The sequence below is a fragment of the Hippopotamus amphibius genome, chromosome 12, assembly GCF_030028045.1.
Source record: "Hippopotamus amphibius kiboko isolate mHipAmp2 chromosome 12, mHipAmp2.hap2, whole genome shotgun sequence".
In the NCBI taxonomy this organism is placed as follows: Eukaryota; Metazoa; Chordata; class Mammalia; order Artiodactyla; family Hippopotamidae; genus Hippopotamus; species Hippopotamus amphibius.
Window position 1 is genome coordinate 73,224,552 of NC_080197.1, and position 20,953 is coordinate 73,245,504.

Below are 20,953 nucleotides of genomic sequence, written 5' to 3' on the forward strand. Positions count from 1 at the left end.
ATGAATGAAGAAAACACAGCTAGGATAGATGGAGCAACTATAGCAAGGACATGCCAAAATATATTTTAAAGGTGGAATTTGAACCAAATTTTATTCAGTGCTGTATCTAACACACCACAATTCAAGATAGTATGTGAAATGCCAGATTTTTAAGCCTTCTCTAAAATCCAGGCACTCATTGGTTTTAAGTACAGACAAAAGAGAGTTTCCATTCAAACTTGTCTTTTAAAGATGTCTCTTATAACGAAGAACTTCCAAAAGGGCCCAATAGTTTACAGTCTTCATTGTCCATTTATTTATTTAATGAATATCCCCTGCATCTTGAAACAGGATACATACTGCTTTGGGAATAGGAGTTCTTATGGTGAACAATCAGATGTGGTCTTTCACCATTTTACGCTTAGAATCTTGTGAGGTATTAAACAAGCAATCAACAAAAACATATAAACATATAATAGTTCTAAATTTTGATAAGTATCATTTAAGAAATAAACAGGATGTTGAGATAAAAGATTTGAACAATTTTTGATATAGTGATTAGGAGCGTCTTTTTAGATTTTCAGATAATGGAGGGGCAGGGGCAGGCATTACAAAGAATGAAAGCAGCGTCCCTGAAGGGTCTTGAGGTCTGAATAAGTCTGGAGTGTTTAAAAAGGAAAAGGTAATGACCTTATACATAGTGGTGAGAGAAGAGGATGGTGGAGACGGTAGGTGGAATGGAAAGTGAAGAAGAGCATGAGAAGCGCTGTGAGCTTGGGGAGGCGTTAGGAGCTGGCAGCAAATGCAGCGGTAAATCACTGAGGAATTTTAAGCAGGAGAGTGACGATTTAGATTTATCTAGTAAGAATATCCCATTTGCAGGTCAGAGTGTGGCAGCAAGAATGAAAGAATGGAAACAGCTAGCAGGCTGTTGCAGCAGCTTAGATACTGAGATGACGGCAGATTCACATGGAGTCAGTATGTGTTTCATGAGCACTGTATGACGGAGCAGGTTCATTATGCTAGGCTCTGGGCAAAAACTGAACTGGAATGGACTTACTTCTAGGTTATCTCTGCATCTAGTTTTTTCCCAAGTTAAACTTGGTCCTAAAATAGTAGACTTAAAAAAAATTTTTTTTGGTAAGAACTTAACCATACAAAATGGGAAAAGGAATGAATTAAGTATTTACAGAGATTGTTTCTGAGTGATGGGTATGAATGGCTTTTATTCTTTCATTATGTTTCTCTGTACTGGCCACATTTTTTGCATTCTTTTGAAAAGTAGGCATTTGGGCTGAGAGATAAAGAGACTTGAGTTTTATACTTACTCGCCCAAAATTCGTTCTGAATCTTTGATCAACTAACTTGATTTCTTTACATATTCATTTTTTTTTTGTACAAGAAGAAGATTAGGATCCATAACCTTTAATATCTCCCCATGATTTGTGTTACTTTTTATGATGTTGGTATGGAAGTGTTAAATAAGCACCATGATCTCTTAAACTCCAGAGTGAACATTATCATACTCAAAATAAAATAAAATAATATAAAATAGATGAGTTATTCCTTTGTTCTCTCTATTGTGCAGGTTTATCATTTGCTGCCAGTAAAGAGCGTCCTTAGTGTTAGATATGGAGGTCCCATGAATGAAGATGGGGAAAAATGCATCAATGCAGAAGACATAACTCACAATGGAATCATTTACACACCAAAGCAGGTCCTGGGTGATGTTGATGTTTACAGTATCTTTGAGGTAATTCTTCTTCCTAAAAACAAAATTGATGTCTAAGTCTTTGTTAAGATGGAGAACAAGCGGATTTCTAAGCTATAGAATCTGATCTTCCTCCCACCCGTCAAAAAGAAAAAGCTATGATTAACAGAAAAATATTGAAACCTCAGAGCCATAGAGAACTTTGTACACACACAGATAGTCAATTGTGAATTTCTCTGGCATTTTAAACAGCAAGGGGGCCCACAACTTTAACCAAGTTGATCCCAAAGCTGGTTATCACTGTCATATTCCCCTCTCAGTGATTCTCAGAGATTCCAATATGTGAGAAAAATAAAATATTTCCCATAGCATCTCTGACACTCTTGAAAAGGTGAGTACCCTACTGGCAGCCATTATAACAGTCATTTTCACAATAAACAAATGATTGAGTAAATGAATGAGTACACAAAGTGCAATACTTTAGCCAACACCTTCAGGGCAGTAAAATTTCAGGAAAACTGAAAGTAGCTGTTCATAAAGAAAAGATCTACAAAATTGAGTAGAGATTTTAGCATGCCTTAGGTACATTAGATCAAATGTGTATCTTTAACTATAATTAGGCAGAGTTATGAAAAGGAAGTTTATCCAGGTTGTGAGATTAAATCTTATCTCTACCCAAAAGAACTGAAAACTTGCATTATACACCGTTCTTCGGTAGAATTCTGCAGTTTAGCTGGAAACGATTTAAACTCCCCTCTTCTGGAGCCTCCAGACTCATAAATCAGTTGGTGGTGGAGGGAGAAAAACAAGACTCTTTCAGTTTATTCGCTAACTGCTGCATCTTTAAATACTTCTTTCTGACTTCTTTCTCCCCATTCCATATCACTGCCACCACTCTCAACTGTGCCTCAGAGTCCCACAGTTTCCCACGTACTCTCAGAGAGGACAGCAAGTGGTATCTAACTGTGCCCAGTATGGAAGAGTAAGCTTGGAACAGGGGGCTCTAGGAATCAGGCTACTGTGGACATCTGCGTGTGTGTTTAGCACGCAGAGATTTGGGATACTTAAAAGAAACTGAGAAAGAGAAAAGGAAAGGATAAATCACAAAAGGGGTGAGTTGAACATAGATATTCAGGCAAAGGCATATTTTCCAATAAAACATAAACAAAGCAAAGTGTACTGACTGTGAAGAAAAATCTCCAATATGCAACCTTACAGTTTGAAATGAAAAGAAACAAAAAATTACTCTCTGCAACAAAGTTAATGTTTGGTTTTGGTGGGAGAAGAGAAGGGAAGAAAAATAGCCAAAGCTAAAATACTCAGTTTCTTGGAAACAAAAGATAATTAAAGAGGCATCAGCATCCGGGAGACAAAATTCAGAAATAAGAATCAGAATTGGATTCTAATCCCAACCCCCATGCACTAACTGGATGATGTGGACTTACTTTGACCCCATTGTCATATTTATAAAATATCTCTCTTCTCCATTGTGTGGAATTTTCATGACAATCCTGTGAGCTATATGTATAATAATAGTAAAAGTATAATAGAAACGTAAGAAATTATTCCATTCTCCAGACTGGATGGCCAATATGCTCTAATAATTATTTTTCTTCCAGTCTGTAGGATTAAATATTTTTACCAATTCAAAAATCCACAAGCCACATTTTTGTCAGCTGCTTTATCCATATCCAGGACCACCTATGGCCTATGCAGGAGGTAAGAGTGAGAATTATTTACCTGCTAAAATAGTAGAAGAAAAGTGATGCTTTGCCAGGTTGGGTTGGGATAAAAAGCCATTGTTTTTAAGTACTGAATGTTGTGACTCTGCAGCAACATCTTGGTAAATTTTCCTCAAATAACATTTTTCCCCAGAAAAAAAATATTTTTTAAGCAATTATGATTTCTTTCCCCCTCTCTCACTTTCTCATCAAAATCAAATACTTTTTTGTCATAGCCTTCAATTGTCTTGGTACTTTACATCCTCTTTATCCGCTGTGGCTTCAATACCTAAAGTAGTCAGCATAAGATAAATTATATTGCAGTAACAAACCCCCACATCTCAGAGGCTAAGCATATAACAGTTTATTTTTTGCTTTCACAAACACTGTTTCTGAGTCCAGTAGCTGTTCAGAACACCTTCTGAGCAATCATTGTCAGGGAGGTCCATCTGGCTTTCATCTTGTGACTCCATCTCCAATGTGCCTTTCAAGGTTACTACCACGGGAAAGAAGGAATAGATTTGCACATGACTTGTATGGCCAGCAGTGGAAGTAGCATATATCATGTTGCCCTACATGCAAGGGATGCTGAGAAATGTGAAGGATTATGTGGATATTGTTTGTCTCTATCATATTCTTTCATTGAAATCAAAGTGATTTTGACATATTGAAAAAAATTGAATAATTCATCTTTTGGCAGATATACTTAGTTTCTGTGTGTGTCTCAAGCATACCTAGAAAAGAGGAAAAGTTGAAAAGATTCTAACTCTATATTCTTTTCTGCTGCTAACAGGCCTAGAGAAATGTCTCTAGGTATGCTGCGATGTCTACTAATCTTATTTTCTAATACGAAATGTGGTGGTATAAATTGTTTTTTTAAAAAAATAATAAACACATTTAATACAGAAGAAATTATTTGCCTTGGAGGACAAGGAGTAAAGTTATGAAAGCAGAGGAGTGAATAAGAATATTCCCTTAACAGAAAGAAAATTCTGTGTTGTGAAAAAAGAAACAAGTTTTCATCATACCCCTATCTGGTACGACACATATGACTTTGAACATTTGCAGACTCAGGGACTTCCCTGGTGGTCCAGTGGTTAAGACTTCATGCTTCCACTGCAGGGTGCACAGGTTGGATCCCTGGTCAGGAAACTAAGGATCCCACATGCTGCATGGAAGTAGGCAAAAAAAATATATAGCAGACTCATTTAACCTTTTTGAGGCTCAACTGAAAGTCAGAATGACAACACCAAAGTCACTGAGGTGTTGTGAGCATAAAATGAAAAAAATATAATCATGATTACATATAATAGCATTTTTTGGTTAAAAAAAAACTAAAAAACATAAGTGCTTTATTTCCATATCCCTCTTAATACCAAGTATACTATTTTCTTTTCAATCTTAAGTAAAAACAAGTTGGTGGAATGATCCAGAAAACCTGAAAACAAAGTACCATCATTACATTCGTATCAAAAATATTCAGTAACACTTTGTACAAATTTTACAGTTGGCATTTGTCACCCATCCATTCTTGACTTTTCCTGTTCAGTTACATCACCTTAGTCCTGTCCATTATTTTATAACCAAATTACTAAAAAGCCACCATAATTTACCTTCTTTACCTCCTGTCTTTCTCCACTTCAGTCTAGCCTGGATGTCATGAAAGGTGTATCACTCTTCAGCATGGCTTCTGTCACGTCACTTATTTCTCATACATAATTGCTACTTCCAGAATTGATAGGTTGTTAGCTTTAAGGTTTTAAAAGAGCATGTTCAATGTTATTATTTTATATATATTTGTATTTATCTATTTATGCATATTATCTTTGTATGTCTTCTGATCTCTGGCATGTCACTTTTTTTAAATTAATTTTTATTGGAGTATAGTTGCTTTCATTGCTTTTTTTTTAATCAGCCTAACTCCTGCCTTCTTAACAGATCTAATTTGTTTGTCCTAACCTTCCTGGTGTTTTATTATATAATTACACCTCCTATTTACTCAGTCGTGTTAAACACACCCGCCAGATAGACATGCTACTCCTGAGGAGTAAGTTTTTCATTAACTCTTTGGAGAATCCCTTCCGACCTCTGTGTACATACCTGTAACTGTTTCCTTGGAATGCCTTCTTCATTCTCCTCTGATTCTCATCCTTCCATGGTCATCTTAAATTCTGCTTTGTAAAGTCTTTTCTGGCCAATCTAAAGTTGATTTTCTGTCCTTTGTTGAGTCTCTGTTGCCTATAACATATTTATTATATATTATTGTTTATGTCTTCGTATCTTAACTATTAAAAAAGATTCCTGAAATCCTCTTGCTGTAGCTACTCTGCATTCCTCTTGTTTGATTCTCACTGCAGATGAAGGACACATGATCATCTTGTCAGTGTATAAGCAGTATTTGGTGTTTTAAATTACTCTTTATTCTTCCCTTTACCAGTTGAAAACTCAGCTTAGGGAGAGCTACATTTGTTTTCATTTCTAGAGAAAAATACATTTACCTTTAAACCATTTGATGAAGCAATAGGGTTTAGCCTTCCAATAGGACACATGGATGAGTGAATAAAGTAAGAAGTCTATGGATTATATTGTTCTGATAATAAACATTCCCTGAGCATATGACCTATTCTACTTGATAAATAAGAAATTAATGATTTAGCTGAGGCTTGCACTGGGCCCTGTGTGCTGTCTCTCCACAGGTCTAGTGGGTCCAGTAGGTCCAGCCGGCTCTTTTCTAGCACGTGGAACTGCAGGGGTAGTTAATCAAGTGATAGCGAGAGAAGACTCTCCAGCCATGGAAGTGAAAGAGATGATCCGGAAGTATTTCCCTGAGACCTGGATCTGGGACGTGGTGCCGCTTGAGTAAGTTATGTGGGGCCTGGAATTGAGTTCGGGAAAGGATTTGAATCCTCCTCTATGATTCTGGTGTGATCATTGGTTCTGATCCTTTCCGTTCTGCTCCATTCTTTTCTGGTAGTTATTTAGATTCATAGTTCATTTATCTCACAGCTAAACAATGCAATTTTGTTTTCCTAATTAGGTCCTGAGATACTTAAAATAACAGAAAGTAGGAAGCTACCCTCGACCCTAAAAAAAAAAAAAAAAAAAAAAAAAAAAAAACTTTCAGAGACCTCATTAGGAGCACCAAACCTTATATCAAGTTTAGCATTTATCACGCGAAGTTGTCATGCTCTAGGATCAGCCATGGTCCATGCTAAAGAAAGGACTCATTGACTCTCCTCCTCTTTTTCCCCTCTGTAGTGTATCAGGTAGACATGAGTTGCCAATGAAGGTCCCTGACACCATCACAGAGTGGAAGGCCAGCGCACTCTGCTTGTCTGGAACAGCAGGGCTTGGCCTCTCCCCCACCGTCTCTCTTACAGTCTTCCAGCCCTTCTTCCTGGAACTCACCCTTCCCTACTCTGTGGTTCGAGGAGAAGCCTTCACACTCAAAGCCACTGTGTTCAACTATCTGTCCCACTGCATTCGGGTAAGGGCACTTCTCCGGACGTAAGTGAAAGTAGAAGAGAGGAACACAATCACCATTCATTACCTAGATTCCAGGTAATCTAGTAAATCACAACTGAATATGATGTAGCCTAATTTTGGAATGGAAGAGGTACTAAGAAGAAAGCTCCCCAACAGGTCCGAGGTGACAAGGTTACATTCATTTGGGACGCTGTTTTATTTGTGTATTCCTAAATTCAGATATTACTTCCCCCTGATTATTTTTTCACTGTAACTAAAGAAACTATCTCTTCCTTGTCTTGGCATAAGCCCAAATTCTGAGTATTTATCTTGATTCCCATCAGTTTTTCAAAGTCCTTATAGCAAACATCTAAACTACAAAATATTTGACAGGATTTACCTTATTTGAACAGTTTCTCAAAGCCTCTCAGTTAGTAAGCATTGTTCATTTAAGCTTCCTCCCCCGTTACTGACCTTTTGCCTATGTTCTTTCTCAAACTCATGGGTGGAAATGCGGGACAGGTCAGCGTGCAGCTGGAGGACTCTCCTGCCTTCTTGGCCATCCCGGTAGAGAAGAATGAAGAATCTCACTGTGTTTGTGGAAATAAGCAGAAAACTGTGTCCTGGGCTGTGACCCCAAAGTCGCTGGGTGAGTGGTAAAGCAGTTCACAAATCTTACTTCTTGTGTCATAATGATTTGCTTTCCACTCTGATCCAAATGCATGTTTTCTCTCTTCCTTTGACAATGATCAGTTGAAAGAAAACCATTATAGGCAGGGGAAGCCTAGAAAGAAGAAACCATTCAACATAGAATCACTGTTTAACTGTTTAAGAATCTTATTCTCCAGGAAAGGTGAATTTCACAGCTACTGCAGAAGCCCTGCAGTCTCAGGAACAGTGTGGCAATGAGGTGCCCCATGTCCCTGCACTTGGACAGAAGGACACCGTAGTCAAGCCCTTATTAGTTGAGGTATGCGGGTCTACTTTCTGAGTCTCAGAGGCCTTATTATGTAAATTGAATTATCTAATATGTATGCAACAGGTGGCATTTCATGTCCGAGAATGTGAATATGTCCACAACTCAAGTTCTCACTAACATTTTCTCTTCTAAAGTGATTGCTTTTTCTCTCTACATTCAGTATCACTTTTCGTTCTGATTTTTTTTTTCTTTTAATACAAAGCCTGAAGGAATAGAAAGGGAGGAAACTTTCAACACACTTCTCTGTGCATCAGGTAAGTGTCAAAAATAGTTAAAATTCTTATGTTAAGTCACTTGCCAAAGTATATAATTGTGAAATGCCCTTTGGGGCATGCTTCCTCTGGGGAAAAGAAAAAGGAAATAAGTATACTGCCCCATGTGCAAATCAAAGGACATTTAATGGAGAATAGTTTTTCCTGATGAAGGCATAGAGAAGTTATGAGACTCGCCTAAACACTCACAGCTAATAATGAGGACTAAAGCTGATGACTATAGGACAGGGTTCTTTCCAATACACCTGTGCTTCCTAAACTTCTTCCTACACAATTTTCAAACTATTGAAATATCTTTATGGCACTAGCTAATAGTTTAAGTGTACTGGTGTTTTTATTTAAACAAGATATTTTAAGAACTTTAGATCATTAACATATATAGAAAACCAACATTTTACTATTACACTTAATTTGATAGGGATTGCATTGAATCTTCAGATTGCTTTGGGTAATATAGTCATTTTCACAATGTTGATTCTTCCATATAGATGTAGAGAATGGACTTGAGGACATGGTGGTGGGGGGGCATGCTGGGACAAAGTGAGAGAGTAGCATTGACATATTACACTACCAAATGTAAAATAGATAGCTAGTAGGTAGCTGCTGCATAGCACAGGGAGATCAACTCAATGATTGGTGATGGCCTAAAGGGGTGGGATAGGAAGGGTGGGAGGGAAGCTCAAGAGAGAGGGGATATGGGGATATATGTATAAAAACAGCCGATTCACTTTATTGTACAGTGGAAACTGGCACAACCTTGTAAAGCAATTATATTCCAATAAAGATCTGAAGCAAAAAAATCACTATGAAAATATTCAGCTCTGCACTATCTAAGGTCATCTTGAGAACAATACTTAGTGTACAGATCTCTTCTCTATATAAGTATCCCTTGATAATCTCATCTAGTCATAGAACTTTAATAATAACTTTGTACCGGAGGCCACAAAATGTATATCTTTGGTCCACACCTCTTTCACGAACTCAGACTCATGTATTCAACTGCTCACTTATCATCTCACTTCTAGGCCTGGAGGTCTGAGAAGTATCTCAAAACTAGCGTGTTCAAAACTGAACCTCTGCTTCGTCCTCATGAGCGTGCTCCTCCTACAATTTTCTCCATCTCAGGTGATGGAAATTCCATTCTTCTACTTGGTGGAGATAAAAATTTTGGAGTTGTCCTTTATTATGTCCTTTCTCTTATGCTCCACACCCAATGCATTCCCAAATCTGGCCAGTTCCACCTTTAAATATATCCAGAAACTCTCCACTAATCATCATGTCCACTCCTACTCTAGACCTTTCTCTCTTGGGCCATCCCAGTTACCTCCTAACTGGTCTCCTGGTCATCTCCCCTTGTTCCCCTACAGCAAGAGGGATCTTTTAATGCACATTTCAGATCATGCCCCTTCTCTGTTTAAAATCTTCCAAGAGTCTCCCATATCCCTGAGTTAAAGACTACATCTCCAATATCACCTACAAAGTCTTGGTACCCTCATGACTTTATATCCTGTCACCCTCTCCCCCACCTCACCCTGCTCCTCCTAATCTAACCCTAATCACACTGGTCTCCTAATCTGATCTTGGAACCCACGCAGCATGCTCTACTCTTTGGAGACTTTTCCTGTTTTATTCCTTTTTCCTGCAAGTCTCTTCCCCTAGATATCTATAAATTTTACTCCCTGACTTACTTAGTCTCCAGTCACCTATGATTTTTCAATCAATGAGCGTTTTCATTGGGAGCCTTCTCCCCACACCCTGCACATCCTGATCTGCCTTGCCTCACTAGCTCATCCATATAGACACTGACTCTGCTGTATTTTTTTCTATAGAACTTATCAGTATCTATCACACTAAATATTTACTTGTTATTTTATTACTCCCATTAAAATGAAAACTCCAGGATGTCAGGATATCTCTTTTGAAAATTGCATTATCATTGCACTGAAAACAGAATCTGGTACATAGCACACACTTAATAAATATTTATGGAGTGAATATGATTTTTTACAACCACTAACTATGGTAGAAATTAACATAAACAATGAAGAGAAGGAGATAAATATAACATAAGGTGCATGCTTATAAGGAAATCTATAGAAATTTAACACAAATATATATGATTAATGTGAACTTCACTGTAAGATGAATTGTGGCTTTAGGAGAAACTTGGATTGCGTGAAAGAAATTATATAATGACCAAGAGAAATGAGATGCTAGATCTTGTCATATAGATGAAAAAAATTCAAACAAAACTAGAACATTTCTCTCATTTTTTCCTCCCTTGTATATATTTGTCTTGTTTCATTAGAAACTGGAGAACCTGAAAAGTTGTCACTAAAACTTCCTTCAAACGTGGTTGAAGGCTCTGCCAGGGCAACACATTCAGTTTTGGGTGAGTCTCCCAGCCCGACAAAAGGAGCTGTCTATCCCCAAAGTTCTAGTGCATGGGGCCTCACCATCCCTTACTAATGAAGTCCCTGAACATAGGCATTGTATTGAGAGAAAGAGTACCAAGCTAAGGATCACATTGTGTATTAGTCAGACAGGGGATTGAATAGATGTTGTGCTCTATCTTATACCTTGATATACTCTAAAAAGTAAGAAAGGTCCTCTCTTTGTGCCCTCATCTTCAAGAGATTGGCTAGGTAGTAATGCTTCCTAATAGAGTTGAAAATAATCAATTTTTCCCAGATTTGTGGCTCATCAGAAAGGTGTATCCTGCCATTTGGTTCTTTTCCTATTTTTTCCATCCTTGAACCATCTACTTTATTGTTCCTGCATTTCTCTTTCCTTTCTATTTCTTGTTTTTCTTCACCTCTTATGCTTTCTTGTCCTCCCCTTTATACATGATTTGACTTCTCACTTAGCTAGTAATTTATCTTCCTATTCCAATGTAAATCAGCTCTGAGTTTCTCTAATTTTTTTAATATCTTTCATTCCCCAGGTGATATACTAGGCTCTGCAATGCAAAATCTTCAGAATCTTCTCCAGATGCCCTACGGTTGTGGAGAGCAGAATATGGTCCTTTTTGCCCCTAACATTTATGTTCTGAACTATCTGAATGAGACAGGACAGCTGACAGAGAAGATCAAGTCAAAAGCCATCAGCTACCTCATCAGTGGTAAGAGATTACCCCAAAAGGAAAAACATTGATTCCCTAAATAACTCCTCCAGAGAACTCAAATCAGCATCCCTTTAAGATTTATTAATTATTGTTGCTGTGATATGCACGATGCTATGCACTACACAACCAGAAAATTCAAGGCCTCATCGTCTTAGAGACTTCATAGTAAAATAGTAGTTTCCCTGTGATTCCTCAACAACTTTTGAGAAAAAGCCTGATTCATCCTCCAGTATCTCTGCTGTTTCATAAATCTATGCCAACTTCCTCTTCAGGTTACCAAAGACAGTTGAATTATAAACACAGTGATGGTTCTTACAGCACCTTTGGGGATCGTCATGGTAGAAGTCAGGGAAACACTTGGTAAGATAATTATTTCCATGTGCTCTCTGTAGATCCACGATATCTCAAAATTCTGGAAACAGCTATTCTCTGATACCTGGAGCTCTTGCGTAGAAATTTGTTATCCTTTAAAAACCCGTTTTTGTGTCATCACCAGTGAAGAATCTCACCGTTTCATCTATGAAAGCTCACTGTTCTGATAGTATAGTAAATAGAAGTAAAATAAGGATCCCCTATAATGGAAATATAAGGCAGAAAGTGTCATAATGTGCAATAATAGAGGAAGAAGCTTCTATATTAAGGGAGGAGAGGAGGGGAAGGACAGAAAGAGACTGGGATGTAGTAACATCAGTCAGAAAATGGCAGTTTTGGTGGTGAGAAGCCTTGGAGGGTCCAACAAACATTTTATGAGAAAAAAAAGTGAAAAGTATCAACTCTGGAGAAACCAATTGAGTTGAGAGATTTTAAAACAGATTCAGGAGTTTGCTGGACAAATAAGAGTATATTCTGTATTCAAGTATCATTTCCCCACCAGTATTCTCCACGGAATTGTGAGGATATCTGGAGGTGATTGCACACAGTGAACTTTAAAAGTGAGATGGTCCTCAGGTCTCTGTCTCTTCTTTGCTGGACAGGCTCACTGCATTTGTGCTCAAGTCCTTTGCTCAAGCCCGGTCATACATCTTTGTGGAGGACTTACACATCATGAAATCCCTTACCTGGCTCTCACAGAAGCAAAAGGAAAATGGTTGCTTCCAGCGCTCTGGATCATTGCTAAACAATGCTATTAAGGTGATGCCTTTAAATTTTTTTTCTGGTCCCTGAGGACAGTGACATGTAGGAGCTACGATGTGCCTATTGATTCCTCAAGTCCTGGTGACATAGCTTTGAGAAGGACAGTAGACTCTAAAGCTTCTGAAACCTAAGCAGTAAATTAGGGGTTTTGTACTGAAAGAAAATAGCATGCTCTAAGAACTCCAATACGTTACTAAAAGTGAAGGAAAAGGACTTGGGATAGATATAAGAATTTTAGGGTGAAGGAGGGAGAGGGGAAATCAATAATATTACCCAAGAAAATATGTTTTCTAATGGAGATGGCCAAGGAAGAAATTAGAGTTAGCTGACTCTGGCTGATGAATATTGGAGTGTTTGAGTGTCTGCCTCTGATCCTTACAGGGTGGGGTAGACGACGAGGTGACGCTCTCTGCCTACATTACCATTGCTCTACTGGAGATGCCACTGCCTGTCACTGTATGTACTCCCACACTCCCTGGACCTCCCTCACAAATGTACGGAATAAAGCTCATGGAACTCTGAATCTCTGAGGGAAATGAGCTGTGATTTTCATGTTATTTAATATTAGTATATTTCACTGGAGCATAAAAGATGATAGATCCTTTGGGAAGCTGCAAATTACCCTCTGGCCATTGCGATGTTGCACAGGCACATTGGGGCATTTAACTTGGGGTTAGCCTGGGGACAGTTCACTAGCCTGGTTTTGCAGTCTTAAGGTCTTTCTTCATCTTCTTTATAGCACCCGGTTGTCCGCAATGCTCTATTCTGCCTGGAAAGGGCCTGGGGATCCACCTCAGAGGCCCAAGGAAGTCTTGTCTATACCAAGGCATTACTGGCCTATGCCTTCGCCCTAGCAGGAAACCAGGCCAAACGAAATGAGCTGCTTAAATCACTAGACAAAGAGGCTGTAAAAGAAGGTAGGAGCTGCTGCTACCAAAGTGACTTCCAAAAATCACCAGTGATCAAAGGGAGACAATCTATTGAATTCACACCTATCATGCTTATATTATATTCTATCCATTATATTATAAGAAGAAGATGATGAATTACTATTGACCAAACACTTGAGTTCTGTAGGTAACATGGATCATTTTATCAATTTACACATGATAGACTCTAAATAGCCTAGCTTCTAATATCACACAAGTATTTAATAGACACAAAGACACAAGGTGATTTGCTCAACCTCAATTCACTTTCTTGGCAAAGATTTGCTTGACTGGTGATTACGTAATACTTTCACTTCGTGTATGTCCATTCACTAGGTGAGCTTAAGATTGTATCCTTTTTTTGTTTCAAAGAGGACTCAATCCACTGGCAACGTCCTGGGAAACCTCAAGAAGTTAATGAACTCTATTATCAACCCCGGGCTCCTTCTGTTGAAGTGGAGATGACAGCTTACTCTCTGCTTGCCTATCTCACTCTCCAACCCGCCCCATCTTCAGAAGACCTGTCTGTGGCGACACGGATTGTGAAATGGATCGCCAAGCAACAAAACCCCAATGGGGGCTTCTCCTCCACTCAGGTTTGTGAAGAGACTCTAGGAAGAAAAATAAATATACTAATACTTATGTAGACAGCACCATATTCTAGGATTTGAATAATTGAATAATGTTTCTAATTTATACTTTATCTGTTCCTCCATCACCAGAAAGTTTCCAGCCTCATTATTTTATGTAAGGATTATTTCTCTGTCCTCTCTATAATCTCTCATATTTTCTCTCCTTAGTGGATCCTCATCTATAAAGTAGATCAATCTTCCTAAAGCAATGTTTTCATAAAATTACTTCCCTTGGGGACTTTCCTGGCGGTCCAGTGGTTAAGACTCCTCGCTTCCACTGCAGGGGACACAGGTTCGATCCCAGGTCAGGGAACTAAGATCCCACATGCTGCATGTGGATTACTTCCCTGATAAAGTAAATATTTTTCATTCAAAGACTAAAATTACCTAACATATTGCCCAAAATATTTCCTTTCCACAGTAAACATGAATATCACTTCACTTTTTCTGGAATTGGCTCACTCTTTTCCAAGTCTTTACTTACAAAATCTCCCTCGCTGGTACTGCCTGATGCCTCTCTTCTGTCTTTACACATCTTTCTCATTATTCAGAGGTCATTTTATTTCTTACCTTCTTCACAGCCTTCTCTTATTATGCAAGCTCCAATTTCTTCTCCATTCTCTGAATTTTTCCATCAAATGTTGTTATATAAATTATAAATTATTGAAATACACTCTACTTTATGTCAAATATTTGAAACTTATTCCCATATGTACATTGTAAACTACTTGAACAAGGAAACTTCATTTCCCCCCAAGTATCTAGAATAGTTCATGATTAATAACCAGGTCTGAATTGACTTGAAATCCAGTTAATGAACTGTGTTTATGACTAAATAACTCTGAGAGTAGTGTTGATATTGTTTACATCTGGTATGATTTCATCACCTTCCTCTCCTGTGCTTTCTGCACCCATCTTTTTTTCAGGATACGGTGGTAGCTCTCCAAGCGCTCTCTAAATATGGGGCAGCAACTTTCACTAAAAGGGAGAAAGCAGCTACAGTCACCATCAAGTCCTCAGAGACCTTCTCTGAAGAATTCCAAGTAGATGAAGGCAATCGCCTACTGCTGCAGGAAGTTGCTTTGCCAGAGATTCCAGGGGAGTACAGCACGGCAGTCTCAGGGTCAGGATGTGTGTACCTCCAGGTGAGACTGCCAGGGATCAGGGGATGCCATGAATGGGAGAACAAATCTCAAGAATTAGATTTGAACCTCAAAATAGAAAAAGAAATGTGTGCTAGGGGGAGGTATGAATCACCTGGAAAAGATAGACTACTTGATTGCAAAAATAAAGGATTTTTTTCAATTTGCTTTAGACATCCCTGAGATATAATATCCTGCCCAAGAAAGAAAGAAAAGCTCCCTTTTCTCTGAAAGTTGATACTCTCCCCAAGAATTGTGATGGAGTCGATCCTCACAGGAAAGTCCAGATTCACATCAACATTAGGTAAATCCTCAATCACTACCAGACCTTTTGTAGAATATGGCGAAATTGATTTTCTTGTGCAGGGGATCTTCATTGTCCAAGGTCAGAGATAATAAAGAAGAAATTCTTGCAATATTTATTTAAAAGAAAATTTTCTTCACCCTTACTGAAAAGCCTTAACATTGAGAATACCATATTACCATACCTGCACAGCGTGAGTTCATGAGTTTTCCAAACAGCTACAGCAGAAGCAAATAGAGTAGATGGCGAAGCTGAGTGGTAGCCGGGGATAGAGAACAATAGAAATAAAAGAGAAGAGATTTCTGTCTTGAATGAATTCCAAAGAATTTTGTTTGACTGCCTTTTCCCTATGCCTTGACCTCATAGTTATACTGGGGAACGACCCAGCTCCAATATGGTCATTGTTGACGTGAAGATGGTATCAGGCTTCATACCTGTGAAAGCGTCAGTAAAAAAGGTAAACCCTACATCCCTCACAGACAGCAAAGTCATGGCAAATGCTGTTAATTTTGTTTTGTTGATTCAGTTCAATTCGACTAAGAGGTTTATTCCCTCAAGCTTCTTTCTCTAGTGTGTATTTCCATCATTTTAACAGTGGGCATCCTATCTGTGTGGTCTCAACTATAAGATGTAAATCATAAGCATGGTTAATAATGTTCCATCAGGCCCTGAGACATCTAGGAATCGGTAGTGCATTGAATTGTCTTCCAACTATGTATAAAAAGAAAAAGGGAGACTATACCATATGTATGCATATACACATATTCTCCTTTCTTTAATATAGGTGGAAGACAATTCCCTCTCTAAATAGATAGACAGATGATAGATAGATAGATAGATAGATAGATAGATAGATAGATAGATAGATAGATATAGATAGATGATAGATAGATAGATGATAGATAGATAGATAGATAGATAGATAGATAGATAGATAGATAGATGATAGATAGATAGATGATAGATAGATAGATAGATGGATAATAGATAGGATTTAATGGATATTACTTTTATTATTATTACCATGATTATTGAAAAAATCAAAATGAGCCGTTTGCATGTCTCTGAGAATCCATTTAGAACATAAATACCTGAAAACTGCCTCAGCCTGAAAGTTCCTCACCCCGCATCTTTGACTTATTCTCTTGGTCAACAGCTCCAAGAAAGGCCTCTGATTCAAAGGGCTGAAGTGAGCACCAACCATGTCCTGATTTACTTTGAAAAGGTAAGATTTTCCATGACTCTGCTAGTTCATGGAGAGCCACTAGAGGTTCTAACAAACCAACCCAGGTTTCAAAGAGTGTATTTCACATACCCAACTTATCATGTTATAAAACTCCCTAGTATAGCATTTATGAATTAAGGGAAAAGAAAATAGCTACAGAGAGAAATGAAGCCAGGCCAGGTCAACAAGACTTAATTTACTCCATTCGACTGTCCATAGACTCGTCTTTTTTGCCCTTATTTATCTGTCATTGAGTGTATTATGCAAGTCTTAAAACGTCTCGTTCTTTCCATAGGTTTCGGTACGGAGGATAGCATAAGTATAGGATTTGATAATATCTTAAGAAAATAGTAACTAAGTTAATCTTTGATTCCAATTCAGTTTTCCTGTCTCTCCAGCTAACCCATCAAAGCTTGAGTTTCTCCTTCTCAGTGGAACAAGACATCCCAGTAAAGAATTTAAAACCAGCTATCGTCAAGGCCTATGATTATTATGAGACAGGTGAGTGGGATTCAGACACGCTGAGCCTTGAAAGGAAAAAGATGACTAACCTAGGATAGGGTCACCTTAACTGAAAGAAAACACCACCATCTTTCACTGGAAGAAAAAGTGAGTTTATGGTCACTCACAGGATAATCATATTCCTACATATTAATCTGTCATATGCCCCCAAACAAGTATTAGACTCATTCTTTTTTTTAAGGACTTTTATTGAGGTATAATTGACATATAATAAACTGCATATATTTAAAGTGTACAATTTGATATTTTTTTCTTATTAGTAATGTATATATGGCAATCCCAATCTAGAGTCATTCTTATAAATCGATCATAAAGCAGCAAGGGGATCAATTCTTTCTAAATTCCCCTATGAAGTTGTTTGTTCTGGACCAAATTATTCCAGAAAGAAAAGAAGAGTAGCAATAACTAAAAAAACAGCTCTCAGTACTAATGTGTGTTACAAGACCCAAAATTTGATCATTTTTGACTTGGGCCTCGGATAGTCTCACAAATTTGGGGATACTTTGTATAATATATCAGCAAATTCTTCCATTTGCTCATGACTGTGAACTAGAAACATATCAGCATCTTAGCATGCTGGTAGTGTTCAAACTTTACTCATTCTCATAAAAGAAAAGGTTCAGAGAGGAAGATACAACTCCGATAAGAAAAATATAATTGTGAAAAAGGGCTATACAGGGTCCTATAGAAAGACAGTTATCCATCTGTGAAATCCGCCCCTCAACTTTGTGTCCAAGCCCAATATTCTCTTACTCCCCTAACCAATCCCAAATGGCTTAGTACAAAATTAAGCCCTTTTATTGGCTCTATAACTGTGCTTTATACTTTCTTTCATAGCTTACATAGTTTATATACAATTAACTACACATGTGCATATTACTGAATGTCTTCACTCTATTGCATCTTTTTTGCATTTCAGAGGAATTCACCATTGAAGAGTACAGTGTCCCCTGCAGTGCGGGTAAAGTGTAAACAGTAAAATCTAATGCCAACAAAAAGAAAATAAATAAACATCTGCTGTCTATATAAAGCTGCTTCTTGAGCATACCCTTACCATATTATAAAACTGCTTGGTAAATCATTTATGAACTGAACTGTCTCAAATGTATTATAGAACTTCACAGTAGAAAAAAATGCAAGTAACATAATTACTGGTATCTGGGTTGACTTGTTTGCAGATGAATCCAGGAATTTGCCACATATAAAATGGAAATCATCTAATACTTAGTTTATATGTCTGTGTTCAGTGGTGATATATTTATCACCCATGGCCTTTCTGGGAGGTTTCTAAATTTATACTAGTTAAAGTCAGAAAATTTTTCACTGTGAATTATCCATATAACACAGCACAAAAGATGTGACCTTCCTTTAGGCTGAGTGACAGGGTTCATCTTTGACAAAACAATGCTTGCCGTGTGACTTTCCACTCTCCAATAAAACACGAAAAAACTGAGAACAACCCTATCATTAAAAATAATTACTTCTTAAGTTCAAATAGTTATAATTAAAATATGAAAAATTATTCTTTTATTAGATCACAAAATTTCCCTAATATTTCTACCTTTTCTTCCACTGTTTAGAATCTTAACATGGAAATGCTTGAAGATGGAAACTTATGGACCTCATCAGAAGAACTTCTCCAGAAACAAAGAACAAAGATTTATCAGGAGAGACAACAGTGGGAGAAGGAAGGGATGGGAATTGGAAGTACATGAAATTTGTATATTGAATAAATTTATGACATTTACAACTCTATCTTTTCTTTTGTTCTTTATCAATGTTAAATTTTCCTTATGAGATATGTATCTATTCTCCATAGTGTTTTTTTAAAACACTGAAAAACTATACAAAAATGTACAGCCAGAAAAATAAACTGTAGATAAATCAAAATGAAATTCCAAAAATTGTTCACGTAACCCATAGGAAAATGGGGAAAAGAAAACAATATTTCCAAATATTGGAAACAACCAAAATGTCCATTAATAGGTGAAAGGTTAAGCTAGCTGTGGTACAACCATACTATGGAATACTACTCAGTAATAAAGAGGGACAAAGTACTGATACAGTCAACAACTTGGATGGATCTCAGAAACATTACACTGAGTGAAAAGAAAGACAATTTCAAAAGGTCATACTGTATGATTCCTTTCTTATAATATTCTTGAAACGACAAAAAATCTTAGAAATGGAAAATAAATTAGTGGTTTCCAGGGGTTATGGAAGTTAAGGCAAGAGGGGAGGGATGTGACTTACAAAGGGATGGCATTAGTGAGATCCTTGTGGTGGTGAAATCCTGTATGTGTAGAAGCAAAAGTCCTGGTTCAAATTTTTATGGTTAATTCCATCTCAAATTATTTTGTTGCCTGTTGTGGGGTGAGTGAGTATCTAAATGGACTTTTGTTGTCATGTATGTAGTTTTCTAATAGTCCCATGATCATTTATTAACCAATTCAATATTTCCCTGCTAATAAAAAGTGACTCCTTTATCACAAATTGTTATCATATATTTTAAGATTTGTTTCTAAGTGATTTATTTTATTTCTTATTAGCTAGTCTATTCTTTCACATGTACTAAAATATTTGAATTACTGTGGCTTAATAAAATATTTTAATAATTGCTCTGGCTGGTCTGTTCTCTTTTCTCTGTTTTCACCTTTTCTTTGCAAAACTAAGTTTATTATTTGTTCCAGGTAAAATTTTGAAATCTTTTTACGATGTGAATTATCCCCATAGTCACATTGGGCATTGTTTGGAATTCATTGACTATGAATAAATATATAATGATTATGAATGCCAGCTTTTTACAATAATTAGCCTTCCCTATTCAGGCGCGTTTTATCTTCATTTATTCAAATCCCGTGAAGTGAATTCTAATTCAGACTTAATTTCTGAATTTGGACTGAACTACAAAATAAAAATTAGAGATTAAATTCACAGACATAAATAGTAAGATAAGTTGAAAGATGGGGGAACAAATCGGGGTTGCCATAAATACATTACTAATAAGAAATAAAATATCAAATTTTACACTTTAAATATATGCAGTTTATTGTACGTCAACTGTATCTCAATAAAACTTCTTTAAAAAACAGTTGAGGAGCTTCCTAGGTGGCACAGTGGTTGAGAATCCACCTGCCAATGCAGGAGGACATGAGTTCGATCCCTGCTCCAGGAAGATCCCACATACCACAGAGTAACTAAGCCCATGAGCCACAACTATTGAGCCCATGTGCTGCAAATACTGAAGCCCACGCGCCTAGAGCCCGTGCTCCACAACAAGAGAAGCCACGGCAATGAGGAGCCCATGCACCACAACGAAGAGTAGCCCCCAATCACAGCAACTAAAAAAAAAGCCCACGCACAGCAAAAAGACCCAACACAGCCAATAAAATAAATCAATAAGTAAATAAATTTATTAAAAATACAGTTGAAAGAATAATACAGTGTATAACATGGAGACAAATTAAAAGATAAGGGCAAAAATAAAAACACAAGATAAGGAAAGACTAGAACAATATTTCTCATTTGTTGATAGAAACCACTGAAAGATTTTTAAAAAGAGGATTATTTCACAGTTGCATTGTAGATAGTCCATCTTACAGGCAATGGTAGGGAAAAAGAAAGCAAGTTTTTTCTGATCTTTCTGATTTCCAATACCGTCCACTTGTGCACAGCTGGGCTGTTTTCATGCTTCTGATGCTTTAGCACACATATCTCTCTTCCACACTTAGACAATTCCACTCTTTAAAAACTTATTTGTTTTCCCCTCATCTATAGATTCAACTTCTTTGAAAGCCAAACCTGTATCTTAATC

At 37.3% G+C, this 20,953-nt stretch overlaps 1 protein-coding gene across 1 annotated transcript in view; it reads left to right on the forward strand.

Moving 5' to 3' along the window:
* The window catches only part of LOC130833400 (pregnancy zone protein-like), a 41,562-nt gene extending 21,834 nt beyond the window's left edge, over positions 1-19,728 (forward strand). The window contains exons 16-36 of the mRNA XM_057703036.1: positions 1,568-1,732; positions 3,310-3,409; positions 6,108-6,270; positions 6,670-6,898; positions 7,399-7,525; positions 7,725-7,846; positions 8,058-8,109; positions 10,436-10,519; positions 11,072-11,248; positions 11,524-11,611; positions 12,226-12,382; positions 12,767-12,841; positions 13,125-13,302; positions 13,687-13,910; positions 14,873-15,091; positions 15,262-15,392; positions 15,759-15,849; positions 16,549-16,617; positions 17,016-17,118; positions 18,059-18,100; positions 18,720-19,728. Coding sequence (XP_057559019.1) covers positions 1,568-1,732; positions 3,310-3,409; positions 6,108-6,270; positions 6,670-6,898; positions 7,399-7,525; positions 7,725-7,846; positions 8,058-8,109; positions 10,436-10,519; positions 11,072-11,248; positions 11,524-11,611; positions 12,226-12,382; positions 12,767-12,841; positions 13,125-13,302; positions 13,687-13,910; positions 14,873-15,091; positions 15,262-15,392; positions 15,759-15,849; positions 16,549-16,617; positions 17,016-17,118; positions 18,059-18,100; positions 18,720-18,727 — 2,604 coding nt within the window. The 3' untranslated portion in view covers positions 18,728-19,728. The remainder of the gene's footprint in view (positions 1-1,567; positions 1,733-3,309; positions 3,410-6,107; positions 6,271-6,669; positions 6,899-7,398; positions 7,526-7,724; positions 7,847-8,057; positions 8,110-10,435; positions 10,520-11,071; positions 11,249-11,523; positions 11,612-12,225; positions 12,383-12,766; positions 12,842-13,124; positions 13,303-13,686; positions 13,911-14,872; positions 15,092-15,261; positions 15,393-15,758; positions 15,850-16,548; positions 16,618-17,015; positions 17,119-18,058; positions 18,101-18,719) is intronic.
* The last annotated feature ends 1,225 nt before the right edge of the window (positions 19,729-20,953 follow it).